The sequence below is a fragment of the Pteropus vampyrus genome, unplaced genomic scaffold (assembly GCF_000151845.1).
Source record: "Pteropus vampyrus isolate Shadow unplaced genomic scaffold, Pvam_2.0 Scaffold67, whole genome shotgun sequence".
Lineage (NCBI taxonomy): Eukaryota > Metazoa > Chordata > Mammalia > Chiroptera > Pteropodidae > Pteropus > Pteropus vampyrus.
In genome coordinates, this window is record NW_011888848.1 from 4103959 (window position 1) to 4127731 (window position 23773).

Sequence of the window (23773 nt, forward strand, 5' to 3'; positions counted from 1 at the left end):
GCAATGGAATTTTGATGAGAAGAATAAGTTTTGTGGTGTTCTAACCTACCCTATTCCTACTGTCCCTAGAACTTCACAACAGCCTTGAAAACCACTAGCCCACACTTATGCTTACCAACATGTGCATAATGGGAGTCCCTGAAATAGAGGAAAGAGTGTAAGAAAGTATGAAGCAGAAAGATTATTTAAATAAATAATGGCCTGGAAAATTGCCAAATTTGATGAACAACATTAATCTACATATTTGAGAAGCTCAACCAACTCCAAGTAGCAAACTCAGTTCTCCACTCCCAGAAGCATCATAATCAAGCTGTTAAAAGCCAAAGAGACAGCACCAAGAGAGAAAAGTAACTTATCATATACAAGAGAGTTTAAATAAGTTGATGTTTCAACAGCTGATGACTCATCAGAAACAATGAAGGTCTGAAGGCACTGGAATGATATGTTAAAATGCTGCAAGAAAAGGACTGTCAACTATGAAATTCTATATCTTGCAAAACTATCCTTCAACAGTGAATAATAAAGGTATTCCTTGATAAATAATCTGAGAGTGTTTACTGCTATTAGGCCTGCACTACATGAAATACTGATGGAGTCCTTCAGGCTGAAAGGAAAGGAGACTAGACAGTAACCTGAATCCACATGAAAACGCCACCAGTAAAAGTAAATACACAGTTAAACAGAGAAGACCTTACGTATGTATTTTTGTTTTTAACTTTTTTTTCTCCTATCAGATTGAAATTGCAATTATTACAGATCTCTGTTAATGCACACAAAACGTGTAAAACATAACTTGTATAACAATAATAGCACAAAGGAAAAAAAGGAAATGGAGCTGTGTGAGAACGTAGTTTCTGTACACTATTAGAATTAAATTGGTATTTCAAATTAGGTCATTATAAGTTAAGATGTTAATTGAAATCTCCAGGGAAACCACGAAAAATATAACTTGAAATAATAAATTAAAAGAAATAAGGGAGTTATAATGGTATACTGGACAATATCTATTGAACACAAAATAAGGCACGAAACAAAGATATAGACATCAATGATAAATTGGCAGACATAAATCTGACTTTATCAGTAAGTACATTTAATGTATATGGATTAAATAATACAATTAAAATGCAGAGGCTAAAAAATGGATTAAAAAACAATTCAATTATATGTTGCCTACAAGAGAAATGCTTTAGCTTCAAAGATGCAAATAGGCTGAAAATAAAAGGATGGAAAAAGAGATATGCAAATAGTGATCAAATGCGAACTGCAGTGTGAATACTAATATCAGACAAAATAGAATTTCAGACAATATTATTGTCTTAATAGTAAGTACTTAATAGGTAGAATAAAGAAGTACATTTTATAATAAAAGGACCAATCCATTAAGATGTAAAAATTGTAAACACATATGAACTTAAGAACAGAGCACCGAAATACATGAAGTAAAAAAATGACAGAATTAAAGGGAAAAATAGATAATTCATACTTCACTTTCAATAATGGATAGAACAACTGTACCAAAAATCAAAGAGAAATAGATGAAAAACACTATAAATCAATTAGAATTAACAGACATTTAGAAAGCACTCCACTAAACAGTAAAATACACATTCTTCTCAAGTGAACATGGAACACTCTCTAGGACAGACTATGTCAGATTATAAACCATCAATATAATGCAAACTAGTTCTATTATCAATGGAATAAAATTATGAATGAATAAGCAATGTTGGGTAATTAATAAATATGTAGAAATAAAACAACGTACTCCAAATCAGTGAGTCAAAGGAAAAATAAGGGAAATTACAAAATACTTTGTGAAAAATGAAAATGAAAAGTGAACATACCAAAACTTTATGCAATGCAGCTAAAGAAGGCTGAGGAAAATTTAAAGTTTTAAATGCCTACATTAAAAAATACGAAATTTCTCAAATTAATAAACTTCCACTTAAAAAAAAAAAACTCGAAAGAAGAGCAAACTAATCCCAAAGCAAGCAGAATGTAGAAAATACTAAAGATTAGAGTAGAAATTAACAAAATAGAGGATAAGCAATAGAGAAAATCAAAGAAATCAAAAGTTAGTTCTTTGAAAATATCCACAAAAATGACAAAAATATCTAGACTAACCAAGAAAAAAAGAGAGAAGACCCAAATTATTAAAATTAGGAATGAAAAAGATGTAATTACTGACCTTATAAAAGCATTATGAGACAATATTATAGCAATGATATATCAACAAATTAGGTAATGTAGATGAAATGGACAAATTCCTACAGAAATATAAAGTACTGAAACTATCTCAAGAAGAAATAGGTAATCTGAATAGACCTACAACAAATTAAAAAATTAGTAATCAAAAAGTTTGTCACGAAGATAAGCCCAGGAGTGCATACCTTTGCTAGTGAATTCCACCAAACATTTAAAGAATTAACTCTAATGCTTTACAAATTCTTCCAAAAAATAGAAGGAACACTTCTCAATGTATCCTATATGAAGCCAGCATTACCCTGATACCAAATACAAAGACATCACAAGAAAACTATAGACCAGTATCTCTTATCAATATAGACGCAAAAATCCTCAATAAAATACTAGCAAACGGAATCCAGCAATGTTTAAAAAATATGCATTATGGCCCAGTTAGATGTATGCAATGCAATGTTGGTCCAATATATAAAAATTAATATAATATACAACATTAACAAAATAAAAGATAAGAAACACATGATCATCTTATTAGATGCAGAAAAAGCATTTGAGAAAAGTCCAGCACCCATTCATGATAAAAATACTCAACAAACTAGGATCAGGAAGAAACTTCTTCCACCTGATAAAGAGCAACTACAAAAAAAGAAAATAAAAGTACTGGTAGCATCATACTTAATGGCGAAAAACAAAGTTTCCCCCCTAGAATCAGGAATAAGACAAAGATGTTTGCTCTTGCCAATTTTTTTCAATATCTATTGTAGGTTCTAGTCAGGGAAACTAGGCAAGAAAAATAGGGCACTCAGATTGGAAAGGAAGAAACTGAATTATTTTTATTCGTAGATGACATGATCTTATATGTAGTAAATCCAAAAGAATCTACCAAAAAAAATTAGCACTAATAAACTAGTTAAGTTTGCAAGATACAAGACTAATATATACAAATCAATTTTATTAATGTAAACTAGCAATGAACAATCCAAAAACGAAATAAAAATAATTCCACATAAACTCACATCAGAAAAATAAAATACTGAGAAATTTAAAAAGTATAGGATTTGTACACTGAAAACTATACACCATCATTAAAGAAATTAAAGACCTAAACAAATGTAAAGATATCTGTGTTAATAAATTGGAAGAAAATATTGATATCGGTAATCCTCAAATTGGTCTACCAATTCAACAGAATCCCTGTCAAAATCCCAGATAGAGAAATTGACAAGTTGATCCTAAAATTCACAGGGAAACGAAAAGGTCTCAGAGTAGCCAAAACAATCTTGTAAAAGAAAAAGAGTTGGAGGACTTACATGTCTTAATTTCAAAATTTACTATAAAACTATAGTAATTAATACCATGTAGTACTGACTTTTAAGGATAGATATGTAGATTAATGGAATAGAATTAAGACAGAAAAAAACCCATACATCTTTGTCAATTAATTTTCACAAGGGTGACAAAACCAATGGAGAAAAATAGCCTTTTCAACAAATAGTGCTGAGACGCTTGGATAGCCACATGCAAAAAAATAAAGTTAGACTCCTACTTTACATTATAAAATTAACAATGATCAAAGACCTAAACATAAGAGCTAAAACTATAATGCTCCGAAGAAAACACTTGACGTAAATCTTCACAACCTTGGATTAGGCAATGGTTTCTGAGCTATGTCACTAAAAGTGTAAGTAATCTCTAAAAAATAGATAAATTTGATTTAATCAAAATTGAAAAATTTTTGTGCTTCAAGGACATCATCAAGAAAGTGAGGCGACAACCTACAGAATAAGGAGAAAATATTTGCAAACATTATATGTTGCCTACAAGAGAAATGCTTTAGCTTCAAAGATGCAAATAGGCTGAAAATAAAAGGATGGAAAAAGAGATATGCAAATAGTGATCAAATGCGAACTGCAGTGTGAATACTAATATCAGACAAAATAGAATTTCAGACAATATTATTGTCTTAATAGTAAGTACTTAATAGGTAGAATAAAGAAGTACATTTTATAATAAAAGGACCAATCCATTAAGATGTAAAAATTGTAAACACATATGAACTTAAGAACAGAGCACCAAAATACATGAAGTAAAAAAATGACAGAATTAAAGGGAAAAATAGATAATTCATACTTCACTTTCAATAATGGATAGAACAACTGTACCAAAAATCAAAGAGAAATAGATGAAAAACACTATAAATCAATTAGAATTAACAGACATTTAGAAAGCACTCCACTAAACAGTAAAATACACATTCTTCTCAAGTGAACATGGAACACTCTCTAGGACAGACTATGTCAGATTATAAACCATCAATATAATGCAAACTAGTTCTATTATCAATGGAATAAAATTATGAATGAATAAGCAATGTTGGGTAATTAATAAATATGTAGAAATAAAACAACGTACTCCAAATCAGTGAGTCAAAGGAAAAATAAGGGAAATTACAAAATACTTTGTGAAAAATGAAAATGAAAAGTGAACATACCAAAACTTTATGCAATGCAGCTAAAGAAGGCTGAGGAAAATTTAAAGTTTTAAATGCCTACATTAAAAAATACGAAATTTCTCAAATTAATAAACTTCCACTTAAAAAAAAAAAACTCGAAAGAAGAGCAAACTAATCCCAAAGCAAGCAGAATGTAGAAAATACTAAAGATTAGAGTAGAAATTAACAAAATAGAGGATAAGCAATAGAGAAAATCAAAGAAATCAAAAGTTAGTTCTTTGAAAATATCCACAAAAATGACAAAAATATCTAGACTAACCAAGAAAAAAAGAGAGAAGACCCAAATTATTAAAATTAGGAATGAAAAAGATGTAATTACTGACCTTATAAAAGCATTATGAGACAATATTATAGCAATGATATATCAACAAATTAGGTAATGTAGATGAAATGGACAAATTCCTACAGAAATATAAAGTACTGAAACTATCTCAAGAAGAAATAGGTAATCTGAATAGACCTACAACAAATTAAAAAATTAGTAATCAAAAAGTTTGTCACGAAGATAAGCCCAGGAGTGCATACCTTTGCTAGTGAATTCCACCAAACATTTAAAGAATTAACTCTAATGCTTTACAAATTCTTCCAAAAAATAGAAGGAACACTTCTCAATGTATCCTATATGAAGCCAGCATTACCCTGATACCAAATACAAAGACATCACAAGAAAACTATAGACCAGTATCTCTTATCAATATAGACGCAAAAATCCTCAATAAAATACTAGCAAACGGAATCCAGCAATGTTTAAAAAATATGCATTATGGCCCAGTTAGATGTATGCAATGCAATGTTGGTCCAATATATAAAAATTAATATAATATACAACATTAACAAAATAAAAGATAAGAAACACATGATCATCTTATTAGATGCAGAAAAAGCATTTGAGAAAAGTCCAGCACCCATTCATGATAAAAATACTCAACAAACTAGGATCAGGAAGAAACTTCTTCCACCTGATAAAGAGCAACTACAAAAAAAGAAAATAAAAGTACTGGTAGCATCATACTTAATGGCGAAAAACAAAGTTTCCCCCCTAGAATCAGGAATAAGACAAAGATGTTTGCTCTTGCCAATTTTTTTCAATATCTATTGTAGGTTCTAGTCAGGGAAACTAGGCAAGAAAAATAGGGCACTCAGATTGGAAAGGAAGAAACTGAATTATTTTTATTCGTAGATGACATGATCTTATATGTAGTAAATCCAAAAGAATCTACCAAAAAAAATTAGCACTAATAAACTAGTTAAGTTTGCAAGATACAAGACTAATATATACAAATCAATTTTATTAATGTAAACTAGCAATGAACAATCCAAAAACGAAATAAAAATAATTCCACATAAACTCACATCAGAAAAATAAAATACTGAGAAATTTAAAAAGTATAGGATTTGTACACTGAAAACTATACACCATCATTAAAGAAATTAAAGACCTAAACAAATGTAAAGATATCTGTGTTAATAAATTGGAAGAAAATATTGATATCGGTAATCCTCAAATTGGTCTACCAATTCAACAGAATCCCTGTCAAAATCCCAGATAGAGAAATTGACAAGTTGATCCTAAAATTCACAGGGAAACGAAAAGGTCTCAGAGTAGCCAAAACAATCTTGTAAAAGAAAAAGAGTTGGAGGACTTACATGTCTTAATTTCAAAATTTACTATAAAACTATAGTAATTAATACCATGTAGTACTGACTTTTAAGGATAGATATGTAGATTAATGGAATAGAATTAAGACAGAAAAAAACCCATACATCTTTGTCAATTAATTTTCACAAGGGTGACAAAACCAATGGAGAAAAATAGCCTTTTCAACAAATAGTGCTGAGACGCTTGGATAGCCACATGCAAAAAAATAAAGTTAGACTCCTACTTTACATTATAAAATTAACAATGATCAAAGACCTAAACATAAGAGCTAAAACTATAATGCTCCGAAGAAAACACTTGACGTAAATCTTCACAACCTTGGATTAGGCAATGGTTTCTGAGCTATGTCACTAAAAGTGTAAGTAATCTCTAAAAAATAGATAAATTTGATTTAATCAAAATTGAAAAATTTTTGTGCTTCAAGGACATCATCAAGAAAGTGAGGCGACAACCTACAGAATAAGGAGAAAATATTTGCAAACCACATATCTAATAAAGCTCTAATATCCAGAATACACAACTCTTACAACTCAAAAAACAATTTAAAAATGAATAAAGATTAAGTAGGCATTTCTCCAAAGAAGATATACGAATGGCCAATAATGCACGACATCATAAGTCAATAGAAAAATGCAAACCCAAAACAGGAGATACACTTCACACCCACTGGGAGGGCTATAATAAAAAAGACAGACAATTACTTTTGGTGAGAATGTGGAGATATTGGAACCTCCATATGTTGCTAGTAGGAATGAAAATGGTGCTTTGGAAGAAAGTTTTTTTTTTTTTTTTTTTAAACGACTATAGTGCCTGGTCTTCCTAGGTGGTCTCCCATCCAAGTACTAACCAGGCCCAACCCTGCTTAGCTTCCGAGATCACATGAGATAGAGCACATTCAGGGCGGCTTGGTCTATGACTGGTACAGCTGCTTTGGAAAACAGTTTGACAGCTCCTCAAAAAGTTAAACATTAGAATTACCATATGATTAACAATGTCACTCCTAAGTATATACCTAAGATAACTGAAAACATACATCTACACAAAAACTTATATACGGGTTTTCGTGGCAGCATTATTCATAAGTAAGCAAAAGGTGGAAACAACCCAAACGTCCATTAACTGAAGAATGGATAAGGGAAATATAGTACATATATACACAATGGGCTATTATTCAATCATAAAAAGAAATAAGTACCAATTAATATAATATGGATAAACCTTTAAAACATTATACAAAGTGAAAGATAACAGACAGAAAGGCCAAATATTGTATGATTCCACTAATATGAAATGCCCAGAATAGGCAGATCTATACAGACAAAGTTGATTAGTGATTGACATTTAGGAGAGAGGAGAATTGGAAGTGAATGCCTAATGGGTATGGGGTTTCCTTTTGGGAGTGATGAAAATGTTGTACAACATTGTGAATATACTAAACCACTAAACTGTATATTTTAAAAGGGTGAATTTTAGGGTATGTGAATTATATCTCAAAAATATTCCTATATAACAAGTTGAAGTGACTTTAAGGTGATTTCTTACATGACGTGGCTAAATGGCATTTTTATTTCTATATGGGCCTTTCAAATATTGTCACAAATTAGCAGAGGGCAGCCTCATTGTAACATGGCACAGAATTTGGCTTATGGTTAAATGACAAATCAGTAGAGCAACTGTAATAAAAATAATTCATTTACATAACAGATTTTTAAAAAGATTCTCAACCTTTGAGTTACTACTTGGACTTCTGTGAAAAAAAGTTAAAAATTAGACTAATTTGAGGATTATTGATATCAACATTTTCTTCCACTTTATTATCAAACTTATGCAAACACAGAAAAACTAGTAAAATAAAGTGTATATAACAAATGTATACAGCATCAAAAAAATAATAAAATTATCGATTTGTAAACTTTAACAAAGTAATAGACACAGGCAATGATCATCAAAGGATATGCTAAGCCACCAAGAGAAAGTTTTCTGGGAAACTATGATGGATGACTCAAGCTTACAATTCCTAAACTATGTGAACATTTAACATCACTAGACATGGAACAAAGCAGATGTATGGCCCTCCTGATGGGTAAGAACTAGGATTATTTAATCACCACTTATGAAGCATTTTAGCCAGTATGTACATACATGTATACGTATGTAACTTATTTAAGTCTCTAACTACCAGTACAGAAGATTCTGGGGATAGAGGAACGAGTGAAACAAAATGTGTGCAATCAGCCAAATCCAGAATGTGGGAATTTTTACAGAGCAAATTATATAGTCTCTTTAACAAATAAATTCATAAAAAAGAGGGAGAGAACTATTGTGAATCATAGAATTTATCTTCCAAACAGAGACACTTGTGAGAATGAAAGGAAATTCTATAAACAGTTATGCTAGACAATAAGTATGACCTGGGACCACCCTACACAAAATCAAGTGCAAGGTGTGGACTTTCTTTTCTCAATATCTTTTTACTTTTATTTATTTTTTGAAACAGGATCCAATCAAGAATTTGAACATGGTCTGAACATTAAATGATATTAAAGAATCATTGGCAATTTTAAGATGAATGATAATACCACGACTAGGTTTGGTCAGAAAAAAAATCTTGTCAGATATATATATTGAAGAGTCCATAGGAGAGATGGTATGGTACCTGTATTTTGCTTTAAAATACTAGTGGGGGTAAAAAGTTGGGGAAAATATATGAAACAGTATTGGTAAAATGTTTATCAACGCCGAAGCTGTGTGATGGGCCCATGGTGATTTGTTATACTATACGTCTCCATTTAAGTATGTTCGAAAATTTTTACAATATAAAGTTTCTTCAAAAGTTAGACATCACTCAGTGTGGCGGTAGGCATTTCTGACTTTGACTTTCTTATAATGACAGACACGCTCCCACAATTCTTACTTGCCAAAAAAATATTGGTTAGGCTTAGTCATAAAAATGGAAATCTCAAAGGGAAATCTTTAAAGGAGGAACAGCTGGTTTGGCTCAAAGGAAATGTAAAAATCCATTTTTGAATTTCCCACTGAAAGCTGCTCTCAGAGTTCTTTTCTGGATGCACAGTGGGTGGTTATGGTGTGTGTGGGCATCAGGATTTGTAAGAACTCAGTGATGAGGTTCACACAGCTTCAAACATTAAACTGAGTCAGCAGTCCCAATTTGAGATAATCCTCTGTTCTTGCCAAAAAGTCATAATTTAACTTCTGCCAGACATAAAGTAATATTAATTTTATAGGGTAGAAGAAACTTCAAAAGTAAATATGAGTGAAGTCTCTATTGCCACTGGTTAAGTATCTTTTTTAATGGTGTATCTCAAGGATATTTTTTGTTTTGGTTTTGGAGAATTGCTCTAAGTATGAATAGCCTAAAACTAAAATTTCATCTAAATAATTACTCATCTTTACTTTTAAATTCTAGATACAGATTGGCCTTTAAAATGTCCTAACTATGGGATGTGAACACACAATGCAATATCTATAAATATAATTCAACAGTAAGGCATGTGCCTTACTGTTGAATTGTACACCTGAAACTTACTGGATTTCATTAACCGAGGTCACCATAAAAAAAGTCTTAAAAAGTGAAGTATGTCTTTTAATAGTTTTGTACTTGCCTCCTATTAAGACCAGTTAAATTAAAATTTTTCTTAGACTCTGGCCCAAATATCGTTCATGGTTTTGCAAATGCAAAATAACACACTTTACGAAAATTTTTAACGTAAAATTTCTTTCTATATGTCAGATTCCATTTTAGGCAATGATCTTTATAGAAATTTTTAAAAGGCCTTAAGAGAAAAAATACCAGTGATGTATATTAATAAAAATTAAATCAATTACAAAGAATGTAAAATATAGTTGGTATGAAACTTCAAGATATTTAAATAAAACTACTGTCATTTTCACAAAATGTTCTTCAGTGGTTTACAAGCTTAAGCCATCAAGTCTAAGGAAGTCTGCTTTAAAAAAAACAAGACAGTGTTACTGAATTTCTGAGAAAAATGCTAACACCAGCATCAGCTCAAAGTGCCTTAACTTTAATTTTCTTTCTGATTAAAGGCACTTACATACATTTTTAAAGGAGGAACGAGGGAAGTTAAGGTGAACTGAATAGTATTTTACACCTAAAGCAGTCTATCATAAGTTTGAGTCATGTGTTAGGTATGAATCAGCAACTTCTACCTTCCTCCATATCATCTGTTTAAGAGGATTTATGGCACTGAGGTACACACCATGACATTTTGGATTATATCTACCATAGAAAGCCAAGTAACACTACCATAGAGAAAAGTCACTTTCCTAACCAGATTATTTATAGTTGATTTGCACTCCCTCATGACCCAGAAAGAGAATCTATGTTAACATACAGTAAAACTGTACCAGTTAGAGTAATAGTCAGCAAAAGAACGAATTTGGTTAGCAATGGGTTGTTGGAATGAGCAGCATAGTATTTCCATAAGCTCAGTAAACTATTTTATAGTTTGGTGGATAGAAAGGAAAGGAGACTAAAGGAAGAAGTGCAGAATTAAAATGATTTTAAAACCAATTGTGAGTAAAATAAGTGCTGTAGGATTTTGGTGTAGCATGGTAAATTTTCTTATATTCTTTGAATGTTGTACAAGAATAGCACAGCAGGAGAATAAAAAAAAAAAAAAAAGCAGCAGCAGCAGCAGCTTTTCTAGGTGAAGATTTAAACTCCCTGCAAGTGGAGGGGGTTACAAACAAAACCCACAAAGAAAAACATACTAACACTTGGATGCACTAAATATATTTAACTGCGTAACCCTGTTCTTCTGTTCCTAATATATATATGCCTGGAAAAGAATGCATATCCAGAGCCACTAAATCCTCAATTATTTAGTAGTGGCAAAAATGGAAGAAATTTTTATTATTATTGTAGAAATAAACTAGATTAAACTGAAGTCAAAATCAGTTTGTTCTCTATAACTTCTATAGGCCTTGCATTTTTGTGTTTGCTACATATATATTAAGGTCCTTGACCTGGGAATCCTATAGTTTCTCACCAAACTTACTTTCTGTTTCAAATTCTGCAATTTAGAAATGGTGTCAAGACTTTTTAATGTGGTGACCAGGCACATACAAGGGTTGTCACTTGCAGCAAGTGGATACACAAGTATTTTCGAGTTTACAGTATGATTGAGTTCCTGTGCGTACAGACCCTCTGACTTCCAGCAAGCTGCTCCTAACTAATGGCTACCCTGCCTGAAAGTACAAAATAGTTAATGAAATCAACTCGAACTGCCCATGGTAGCAAATACAACCTCCTACTGCATGACTGAAGCAGGCATATTGATCCCCATTTTATAAATGTAAAAATGCAGGTTCAGCTGTCTTCCTTCCAACCAACGATCAGGCTTTCCTAGGAGCGGAAAGAGAGGAGAGGCCCTGACTTCACTTACTCTTCATTCAGGGCACACCGACGGTTGGTGAGCGTGCCATATTTCCTCAGCGTCTCGGTGAGCTCCGAGTAGAGTTTGTCAGCCAGAGACAGTGGGATTCCTTCCCACACCAGGATGAGAATCACAATCACTGCAGCCTCACAGGTGTGGCCAGCTCGCTCCCGCACCAAACACAGTAGCTTCTCCTCAATGCAGCTTCTGCGCACCACCTGTGCGGGTCACCATTCCACCCCAACACCCCCCACCCCAACCAAAACAAAACAAGGGTCACTTGCAGCAGATGAGAGCATTGATTTATGTATGTATATTTTTTTTCACGTCTGGGTCACGGTAAGGACATTTACCACCACCTGCCATTGCCTTTTGCTGCCCATTTACAAAGTGGGGGCTTGCCCTGGGGTCGGAACCAGGAGAGAGAAAAAAAAAAACTGCTCAATGTTTAGCAGACTACTCTATACCCAGTACAATGAGGGCTATGCCCCCTGATTAAAGCCAGAGCTAGATGGAAGACATGTAGGTATTTTTCATAAAGTTCAAGATTTTCATAAAATGACAATATAAAGATTAACTGATTAAGGACCACTTCTTTACATTCTAAGAAGAATTATACTTTTAGCAGGTACTTGAATGGACCTCCCTCTCACCATTAAGTTCTTTCAGTTAAATATGGTTAGTACATGATTTTAAAACTAATCTGCCTCTCTTTTTCTTAAGAGATAACACATGATAAAATAAATATAAGCAATATCTCTTTAGCTGACATAAATGACTCATCTGGGTAACCCACGTCTCAGGGTTAGATTAATGAATCAAAATACCCAAGACTGAAGACCAAAACCTTGTCAATTCACACTTACCCATTTGGCAATAGGACATCCCTGAGAACTTTTGCCTTCTTTACCAGTATAGATGACTCTTTCAATCCTAATAGCTTTACCCTTCTGTCCAAACCTTAAAGAAATCCACAGAAACACACACATGTAAAATTAGCAAATGAATCCAAGTGGCATCCAAAATACCGAACATTTGAGCATAACTTATTCTATGACCACATCCTGAGAAATGAATAATTTATTTTTTTAAATAGCTCTAAGCCAAGCAAACTGGATAACAGACTTTAAGCCTTGTTTTACTTCAGTATCAAAATATGTTGATAATTGTAATAAACCATTTTGAAATTATATGTTGGGTGAAAATAATGGGAAAGCTTATTTTACACATAATATCCAAAATATGAAACTTTTTTAAGTTAGCTAAATTCAGTCTTTTAAGATACATACTATTTGATTTTTGTCCTTTACTAAATTTAGCTATTTTAAAATTTAGGGAATCAATAGATTTTAGTTAGAACTGTTCCTCAAAGACGCACTCATACTTTTAAAAAGAAGGCTGGCAAATAACTAGAATCCGGCAATTTTGAAATTATAGGCTAGTTCTAGAAATAGTTTATATTTTCCCTTATGACCAAGTCACTACTTACTACTCACTAATAAAGAAAAAAAAAAAAGGCACCAGATAATTATTTAGTGAATTTCTACATGCTAATTTAGAAATGGGGCAAGAATTATGCAAAATATGTCGTTGCTGCCCAAAGTGTCTTCTAATGTATTTTAATAACACTGCCTACCTCTTAAAGAAAAGGCACCCTAGCACAGCAACAGCTCAAGAGCTGTGGATACCTATATGAAAGTCTCTGCATTAATTATCTTGCTCTTATGAGTATTTTATATGCAGGAGTAATTGTGTAGATTCAGGTAAATACTTGCATACCTGTGGCTGACAGTATAAAAGAAAATTCGGCTATAAATAGAATCTGTCTCCATTTCTCTTCAGTATATCACACTTGCCCTTTGTCCATACAAAGGGACAACTTTCTTAGAGATAACTACTCCTTTACAATGCTAGGTGAATTTAACTCAACGGTTCCTTTTTTATACCACATCCCCCCCTCTTCCTCTTTGACACTTTATCATCAAGTGGGAGAGCCAGAGTGGGCCTCTCCTTGCAGTCCGTGCCAGCACTCTTGTGTCTGACAGGCTGGCTGGCTGGTTCTTGTTCATGCCTGGGTTTTCTGGCATCCATCTCAAAGTGGGCAGCCTGTGCCAGCTCGCAGACTATTAGTCCTGTCAAATATTGTGACTCTCCGGTGAATAGCACAGTGTGTAGTGTTGGCAATCCTGGAATAGCTAAGCCTACTAATAATTACTCAATTTACAATTGTTTACTGCTTTGTTTGTGAAAGCTGGAAAAATTCTGACATATACAAAAGGATAAACGTTAATCTGCCCTGTGCCTTTGCGTTAATTACCTTTCTTCCATGATTTCTCTAATAGCTGCCACATTAGGACCTGCTCCTAGATGGGTATAAAAAGGACCTTCATCTTTTTCAATAATTTGCTCTGTTGAGATAATAGAAGATTATTATTTTAGACCTCAATTATACTAAATATAAAGGCTACATCCACAAAGCTTATCCCCCAACTGCACATTAAGGGCCCTAAATGTGACTTTACACATTTTTTTCTTTAAAATGAGTAAATTGATGGACTAATCTATTAGAAAATGTGCAAAATAATTAAGTATATGTACATGCTGGCTGTTGGATAAAAATATATTAAATTATATTTCAGATATGGGATAAGAAATTATTTTATACCAAATAAGTGGAACAAAGAAAACAGTATGGGAATTTTGATATATATATTATATGTAATATCAACTAAAATAAAATTTTTTAACCTGAAAAAAATTTTTTTATGGCTAACTCGAATCGTGCCTGTGACTAGGATGTTAAAAGAGTAAAAATAAAATTTCCTGTCTTATCTCTCACCCCCAGGATATTGCTTTTTATTGTCAAGATACCTTTTTCTCCTCTGGTTTCTCCACAACATTCAGTTACTGTTTTGAAAACAAAAACATTGACCTCAGACCCATATTTGTATGTACTTTAGAACAATTTAAGATGAGAGAAATAATGGAGAGAGGGTCAGGTAAAAGGAAGAGGCTCTTGCAAAATATCAAAGATGAAAAAGGGATGGGGGGAAGGGTTAGAGTGCTAGGAGAAGGAAGTGAAGGCGCTTATAACTTACCTAATGTTATCTATGACATGTGTGGCACTTTAGCCCCGTAAGGCAACCTAATACTGACCACACACGAAAAGGCAGTAGGCATCTTCCCTCCATTCTTCTATAAAATGTGTTGTGTCCCGTGGTAAGAGGAGTAACATCAGGTGGGTGGACCATTAGCGACATTAGTTTAACAATTTTTTTTTTTTCAAATGTCTTCTATTGTACCCCAGCTGAGTAGCTATAATTACGATCTCCACATATATATGTATAAAATCTGCATTTATCAGCAAAATGTTTCCCTATTCCATCAGACTTATCATGTGTCTTGAATTTTATCAAAAAGGTGTTTAAAAAAAGGAAATGTCATATTTTATATCAAAAAGATGAAACTTTAAAGAGGAAATAGAACCAAAATGAATATAAATCACATAATATTTCAAGTGTATAAACAGAGAAAGGACAACTTCATGAGTATTCAGAACTTCAGCATTACAATTTCCCCCATCTCACCAAGACTGAAGATAATTGCTCCCTTTTCTAGAAATTAATCTTGTAAAACTATTAATACATTCAACCCTGAATTAAAAATATTAAAAGCTTCTATGTTTGTTTGCATATGGCAGTTATTTTCTCATTTTAATAGATGTTTTTAATACCTGGCTGCTCTTCAGAAAATGATATATAAGGAGTTAAATAGATTGATTAAACATAAAGATACCTTTATATTTCAAAGGGTTTGAAGAGGCGGAAAAATGAGCATGCACAATTGTTTTAATTTTTGGAAGAATTGAATGCAAGTGAAGTTCTCTCTTGCACAGCACAAGCATTTGTAATTTAAAAACAAGAAATGTAAGCTTCAGATTTTTTATGGGCCTTTACACTGCTGCCAGACTCAAGATTTTTTTTAAAAAAAAAAGAAAAAAAATCCCATATCTGAAGATAAATTTGCTAATTCTGGATAAACACCATGTGTCTCGGGACATTTTTAGCACTTACCTACACATCTGCATGATGGGAAATCATATTGAGTCTTGACAGGTGTATCCAATAAATTTTTTATAGGAGTATCTAGTAATTTGGATGGTGACTCTAAAAAATTATTGAGAACAGAACCAACTGTTCTTTTGGTTGGTGTCTTTTCTGAAGAAGGAGTTGCTTGCTGCTCTAAAGCTGGGGTGTGGCTATCAAGCTCTGCAGCAGTTGTTTGTCTAGTTAAAACCGTGACTGGCCCTGACATCTCAACTTTTACTTGCTTCTGTGATTTGAGAGTAAGAGCCTTATGGTCAAATAATGATTTGACTGGAAACTGCTTCAGATGTTGCTCCATGGTCTCAAGGATGCTCCTTTGCTGTACATTATCACAGCTTGGAGGTGGAATCTCTTGCTTAGTTATCTTTTTCCATGATTTGTTTTCTGACATGGGATGCATACAAGCATGGGGCTTGGATCCAGGTTCAACCTTAATTGGCCTCTGAGTCTGATTATGGCAAGACTCAGTTTGGAATTGTTGGGCTTGCTGCTGCTCTTGCTTCTGTAAGAGGTGCCACCTTAGAGCAGCATGCTTTTGAATGTCCTTCTGAGGAGGGGTGTGAATGTGACTTCCTCCCTGGTCAGGCACAGGGAAAGCATTTGCTTGGTTTTGCATCAGGTACCTTTGCTGAGTGAGTTGTGCAGCTTGTTGGCCAGACGTATCCTGGTTTTTACTTTTATATCCCTGTAGAACTGAAGCTTGTTGAGGCTTCTGCTCTTGTTCTTGAAAGCACCTGTGAAGAGCATCTTGCTTTGGGGTCACATTATTTGGAAAATATTGCATGTGATGCAAGTTTTGAGTCTTGTTTCCTGCAAAAAGTTCAGGATTTATAGTCTGTTCTTTATTCTCTGGAACTAGGTGTGTATTGTTTGAACAAGAAATCTGCACTTTGCTTGCACTCGATTTCAAGATCTGACCATAGAGAGAATTTCTACTGTTCATATTCTGTATGTGCTCCAATCTCACTTGGGAATTATGAGTCTGGAACTCACTTGATTTCGAATACTGATTTTCACCACGAAAGCATTCTTCCACTTTAACCTGGCTAAAGAATGATCCTTCTCTTTGCTGATCATTGTTGCCTTGGGGATGAGAAAAAGTCTGGGGCATTTGTTCTTTATTCTTCATGTGTAATTTTTGCTGCTGCTGCTGGTTTTGAGGGAGATGTGAATTCTGGGATGTCTGCGTTTGTGCTGCCTGCTTATGAGGCTTATGTTGTAAAAGGTATGAGTTTGAAAATGGCTCAGTCTCTGAAGCCTGTTGATTCAAGTGCTGCTTCAATGTTGAGGGCATGAGTTTCTCAGTTTGGGAATCTGGTCTTTGTTGAAAATGAAGTCTAGGGGCACACAGTGACTGCATGTGAGCTTCGGATGAAAGGTCTGTCTTGAAGTGCACCTGGAGTGAGGGTTTTTGGAACTGGAGATGCTGGTCCACCGTACCTTGAGACTGCCCTTGTTTTATCTCAATTTGGTACCTTTGTGGCCTCTGCTCCGGCTGCATTATTTTCTGGATATAAGCTTGCCCTGGGAGCCCCCCAGGCGTGTTGGAATTTCCAGTGTATTGTTTGGAGGTCATTTGATTGGAGGAGTTGGACTGACATTGAAGAATTGACCGCAGTGATGCGTCATTATATCTTAGATGGGATTCTGCTTGATGAAAGTGAGGGGCCTTCAATTCAATCCATCCTGGTTTCAGATAGGGCTGTTTTGGGAGCACAAAATCTCGTGTTTGTTCCTTGTCTCGACCCTTCAGAATCTCTCGCTCTTTGTGTCCCATCGACTGTTGGCAGTGGTCCTGTGAAACCCCACTGCTACCAAGAATTGGTGAATTATGTTTCAGATGTTCTGATACTAGTCTTGTCTTCTCAGAACACAATGGAACAGTCATTGTTCCTGGAGTCCTTATGTCATTCTTGTTAACACAATTACTCTGAAGCCTTTCTGGAAGCATCAGAGAGTGGTTGGATATATGTGTAGATGGATTAGGACTCTGGGATGGTGGTGCCTTGGACTGACCCTCTATTTTCACTTCCCTTAAAGGAGTTGTATCACTTTGGTTGTGGTAGCGATGGTGTTCTTCCAAAACACCATCATTCAGGGTGCTTTTTCCTTCTGAAGGAAGCTGAGGAACCTCTGGAAGAGGAGGAGGGGGAGAAAGAAGCAATTGTGATGGTGGTGGTGTGACAGTGGCAGAAAAGGAATCCTTAGTGAACACTGAACTTTGCTTGAAGTGAGCACCATTCATTTCATTTTGTTTTAAATACCGTTCAGAGCTGCCACCAGGAGCTTGCAAATTGCTGCTGGAACCTGAACAGAATTCTGCACCAGATAATAGCTTTGTGGTTCCTTGGATGTTACTGTTTTCTGTAGGAGATGGGCAAATCTCAAAAACCGATTTCTGTTTTTCTGGTTTCTGAAAGGGACAGGTACCTAGCACTGCAGCTGGTTTACAGCCATTATCAGCATCACAGGCCTCAGTCACCACTGCAGCTGGCTCTGGAGGCAGCTCAGAGTTCGAGGTCTGTGGGAAATTGATCTGCCCTGAGGTATGCAATGGGTGAGTGATCTCACAGGACAACTCATTAGTAGCCTGACTGTTAATGGCATGTATGTGAGATGTGGTTTTCTGCACCGCAATGGAAACACAATCTGGATAATATTGAGACAGTGTTTTTTCCAGGAGTTCACCATGTGTATTTTCCATGGAAGAGGCAGAAACTGTAGCACCATTAGGCATTAGCACTGATTTGTTTTTAAGAAGTAATACAATGTTCTTGTCATGGTAGTTAGCATTTTTCCCCTCATGCTCATTGAGAATCTGAAGCTCTGGACTTTCACGCCCACTGCAGTTATGTGTTGAAAAACTGGTGACATCTTTAACTGCATTTGCTGGGGCTACAGAGCTCACAGATTCTCTCTTATCATTCAAATTGGAGACATTTGGTTGACTGCTGCCTTTGCCTGGATTTCTTTCTTGGCTTTCCCCGAAGTTCGTTCTTTCTCCATTAGCCTTTTGGTCTTGTTTCAATTTCTTGTTCTGATGGAGCCCAGAGAGAGAAGGTTCACTAACCGTGCGTTTTATTCCTCCATTTTGCAAACACCTGGAATACTCTCTACCTTCTTGTATAAAGTCTGGACTCACACGGCTGTTCTGGCTTCCTTTCATATAGGGTATTCCATGATAACTTCTGAAAGACTGCCACTTGGTGTCTCCGTTTACTTCTGGATAAGGTCTCTCAGTTAATGGGCTTCCATTCTGGAGCTTTATAGCCAGAGGTTCTGTCTGGCAAACAGGAGAAGGAGATGGTGTCAGGAATGGACTTAGTCTGTTGCCCTCAACATGGTTGGTTCTATCCTGTTCCATCAGGCTTGCTTCGGGGCCATCCACAAGGCTGCCCTCTGGATGAATTCTAAGAGCATGGAAACAAAAATTAAAATGCATCAATCAATACATATCTAACGTTAATAATACATCTTAGAAAACAATCATGTCATTAATAGGACTGGAATTTCTAGACACAGCAAACTATGACACTCGTTTTCATGTTTCAGGGTGACAACCAATAGCTACTCAGGAAATGATTATTCTTGTCTTCCCAGCAACTCTCAAATATTTATGGTCATGAAGAACAAAGATGATCAGATTCACCGATTAATGTGACAAATAACTCCCGGTGTCAAAATGCTAAGAAAATAGAGAAAGACAACCTCCTTTCTGTCTTCTCTAGCACTTTACATAGCAAATCACTTCCTAAATTCTATCAATTCCATTTCCTGTATATTCCGTGAATTATCGTCACTGCCACTCGATAACCAGATCTACATTATCTTGCTTCATTATCGACTGCAGTAGCCTTTTAAAGGGTTTTTTTCCTCAGCCTGTTCTCTCCCCAGTCCTTAAGGCTCTTCAAATTGTCATCAAAGAGAAGGTTCTAAAATGCAAATCGCTGTCGGACTCTCCTCAGCACACTTCACTGGCTCCACATTGCCTGCATCAGTAGTTCTCACACTCTTTCACTCAAATACACCTGAAAGATAAGGCACACTCCCTGTAGTAACATCCCAGGGGATGGGATAGGGGTGAAAAGTGTTATTTATAAACTGCCCTGTCTAGGTGATTCTGTGTTTTCTTCTATAGGGGCTGGCTACTCATTTCAATTGAGAATTCCTTCCTAATGGTTTTTCGTATGCAGGTTTCTATTTTTCTCTCCTCCTACTTCCTCTCACAGTTTATACTCCAGCTGTTAACAACAGCTTGTAAATATACAAACATGTAAGCTGTTTCAGACCTCCATAATGTTGTTGTTTTATCTGCCCAGAGAGCTTTCTTAGTCCCCTTATTTGCCCAGTGACTCCTATGTGTTCCTCTAAAACTCTCTCAGATATCACCTCCCCTAGGATTCCTCCTTTGATTTTTCCAAGAGAATTAATCACCCCCATTTCTATGCTGCTTATATATCTTACATACGGTCTACCACTGAACAGATCACATTCAATTGTATTTTTTTTTTAACTCTTACTGGACTTTGAACTCCTTAAGAATACTCTACTCTGTTCATGTTTGTACTTAGTATCGAGTGAGCATCCAGTCAGTTTTACTAGATTAATATAAAATTGCTCGTTTTATGATCATTTAATCATTCAATCAAACATTTTTTAGACCACTACTGATGGAGATTTCAAAGTGCAAGTGACAGAGAAAGCAGGAAGAAATAGGTATTAAAAAACATAAATAATCCATTATATAAAGTAAATGCTGTACCATTCATGATACAGTTATGCTTTATTTTCCCACAGTTTTTCTCACTACATTTATTTTAAGGATGTAAGTAGAAAAAAATCAAGACTGTCTTTGGGCAATAAAAAAAGCTCTATTAAAATAGTCAGTGCTTACTAACTAAGACAAATAAAACAAAGGAAGAAATAAGATATAAACACTGGAAATCAACACTAAAATTATCATTATTTGTAGATAATAAGATTGTATACTGGTCAACCAAGAGAATCAATGGAAAAACTGTTGCAGTTGATGAGAATTCAGTAAAGTAGCTGAAGAAAAAAAAAAATCAATAGCCTTGATATATAAAAACAAGTAAGAAACTTTAGTGGAATAAAATACTGTGATAGAAAAAAATATTTTTGAAACACTAGGAATACACTTAAAAAGAAACATGGAAGACCTATTTGAATAAACTTTTAAAACAGTAATGAAGAGTACACAAACACAAAAACAAAACAAGTAGAAAGGTATAATATGTTCTTTGATAGTTGTCAAATTAAACCATTCAATGTACTTTCAATAAAAATACTAACAGAATGTTTTCAGGAATTAAAGAAGCTGACTTTAAAGTTTATGTGGAAAAATAAACAAATTGGATGGCCAAGAATAATCTGAAAAAGATTTGTAATAGGGCCTGGACAGGGCAATAGCCAAATTAAAAGATATTAAAAAGCAACAAAAGCTATCATATTTAAAACAGCTTTGCCATCAGTAGGTAACAGAGTGTTAATAAGACCGATGGAATTGAATAGAATGTCCAGAAGTAGATACAAACAGAAATATGGTTTGAGGCAATGATGACATTTCAAATAAATCTGATATTGGAACAACTGGATAGTCTTTTGAAAAAAAAGTGATAAAATTGTATCTATCCCTTACATCTCATACAAAAATGAATTCTAGATAGATTTAACATTTAAAAATGGAAAACAGCCCCTCCACCCAAAATTAAAAACTCTGAGAAAACCTGAAAAAAATATATAATGACTAGATAAGTTCTTTGTGATACAAAATCTAAAAGCCATTATATACTAAAAAGTTCTGTAAAATTTATACGTGCAAAAATAAACCAATAAGCAAAGTTAAAAAGTCACATAAAACTTTTCCAAATATAAAAAACACACAAAGTGACAAGGAAAAGTCCAACCATCCAATAGAAAAATGAGCAAAGGACATGGGCAGTTCACGGAAAATGAAATGCAACTGGCATTTAAATATTTAAAAAGATATCCTGTATCACTCGTAAAACTAAATGCATATTAGAACTGCAAGGAGATACTGTTTTTTTCTAAAATTGGCAAAGATAAAAAAGGTTGATAATACACCATGTTGGCTAGCATGTAGGGAAACAGACACTCCCTTGGATGGTTCTCAGGAGTCAAAACTGATATTAATGCAATTGAGGACAATTTACTGATATCTACAGTATTCCACAGAAACTTTCTTTGACCCTTCAGTTTCAGGAACTTATCTAACAAATATGCTATTATATGTTAAAAGATGTATGCACAATCTTTTGTAATGGCAAAAATAAACAACCTATATTTTTAGATGGAAGTATTTTCAAGTAATTAAATGAAATAAAGCAAGCTGCAGAACAGTATGTATAAAAATGCCACAATCTGTACATTTACAAAAATAAATATAAAGTCAGTTCTGCAAGAACATACAACAAACTGGTAATAATACTTTGCCTCCAGGGAAAGGAATGGGGAGGCTGGAAAATAGCAGTGGGAAGGAGATTAAACTGTTTGTTGTTTCTATAACTTTTATGCATATGTATTAATTAATAAATAAAACAAATTAAAAAGTCATAATTCCTATTGGACAAAAAATAGCAGAGCAAATAAGTGTTTTTAGTTCTGCTGCTAGACCTCCTTCAAAATATTAAGGGATGGGTTAGATATGCATAGCCCCTAGTTACATAAGGCTATTGAGCCCTTGACATGTGGTTAGTCCAAACTGAGATGGGCTATAAATATAAATACACACTGGATTTTAAAGACCTTAGTGTGGAACAAACAAATCCATAAAATAACTCATTTTAAAAATTATTTATTACACGTTGAAATGTACTATTTTGGATATGAGTAAAATATATCATTAAATTAATTTCATTTGTTTCTTTTTACTTGTTTTAATGTGGGTACTAAAAAATCTAAAATTTCATATGTGGCTTATATGTTGTAGTTCTGTTGGATAGCTTTGAACTAGACTAATACTCTTAATTATCAACAGCCCTTAATAAAAAAACTCTAGGTTTTAGAATCATTAAAATTAATTTGTAGTTTTTGATATAAAACAATGCTCCAAAATCAGGAGTACTACTACTTTTCAAAAATTAAGAAGCACAGAAATAAACCCAAATAAATCCTTCATAGACTAGGTCAATTAGTTTTCCAAATACAACAAAAAAATATTTTCTTTTGGCAACTGTAAGGTTAATTCACATATACACCAATCAAAAGGTATTTACATGTACACGTGTACACTTGTTATATAAAACTTGCATGATCCATGTACAATATATATTGTCCTACTTAATTTTCTAGGTATACATATTTTCAGCATTTAATATATTATAGTCTATTATGCCCACAATTTGGATATTCTTTGAAATGTTAAGGCCAGAATTACAATAGATGGGAGTTTGCAAATCTTTTATGAGCATAATAACAGCTCCTAAGAAGAAACGAAGGTGACTTAAAATGAAATTTCTTTCAATATGGAGTTTTTAAACACAGTAAGCATTTTTAAACACTAATTTAAACGAATTATCAGAACTATTGTGTGACAGCAATTCCTTTATTGAGCACAACCACTGGATGTGGAAAATTAATGGTTAACTTTTTCAGGGAAGGCAGGAAATTTATATATTATGTTTCCATTTTAGAATGAAGATAATTTGTTATTCAAGGATTATTTTTTATTGGCTTATGAAACTGATTCAGAAAATTTAAACCAATAAAGTACCATTTTAGAGGGGAAAAAAAATATTTTCTTTGATTCAATAGGTCCTAAACCACACTTTTTGTGTATATATCCTGGAATATTACATGATCCTGTAACTCACTTGCACAGCACTCTTTCAAT

The 23773-nt window shown here is 34.0% G+C and overlaps 1 protein-coding gene and 1 pseudogene across 2 annotated transcripts in view; both read right to left on the reverse strand.

Moving 5' to 3' along the window:
* TET2 (tet methylcytosine dioxygenase 2) overlaps positions 1 to 23773 on the reverse strand; it is a 120923-nt gene that overhangs the window by 27267 nt on the left and 69883 nt on the right. The window contains exons 3-6 of one of the 2 annotated variants that reach the window (XM_023531376.1): positions 15868 to 19310; positions 14112 to 14202; positions 12661 to 12754; positions 11804 to 12012 (exon numbers count right to left, since the gene is read on the reverse strand). In XM_023531376.1, the coding sequence (XP_023387144.1) occupies positions 11804 to 12012; positions 12661 to 12754; positions 14112 to 14202; positions 15868 to 19264 (3791 nt within the window). In that variant the 5' untranslated portion in view covers positions 19265 to 19310. The remainder of the gene's footprint in view (positions 1 to 11803; positions 12013 to 12660; positions 12755 to 14111; positions 14203 to 15867; positions 19311 to 23773) is intronic. The other variant, XR_002780718.1, reaches the window with a different exon arrangement.
* Positions 7176 to 7294, reverse strand: LOC111740721 (annotated as a pseudogene).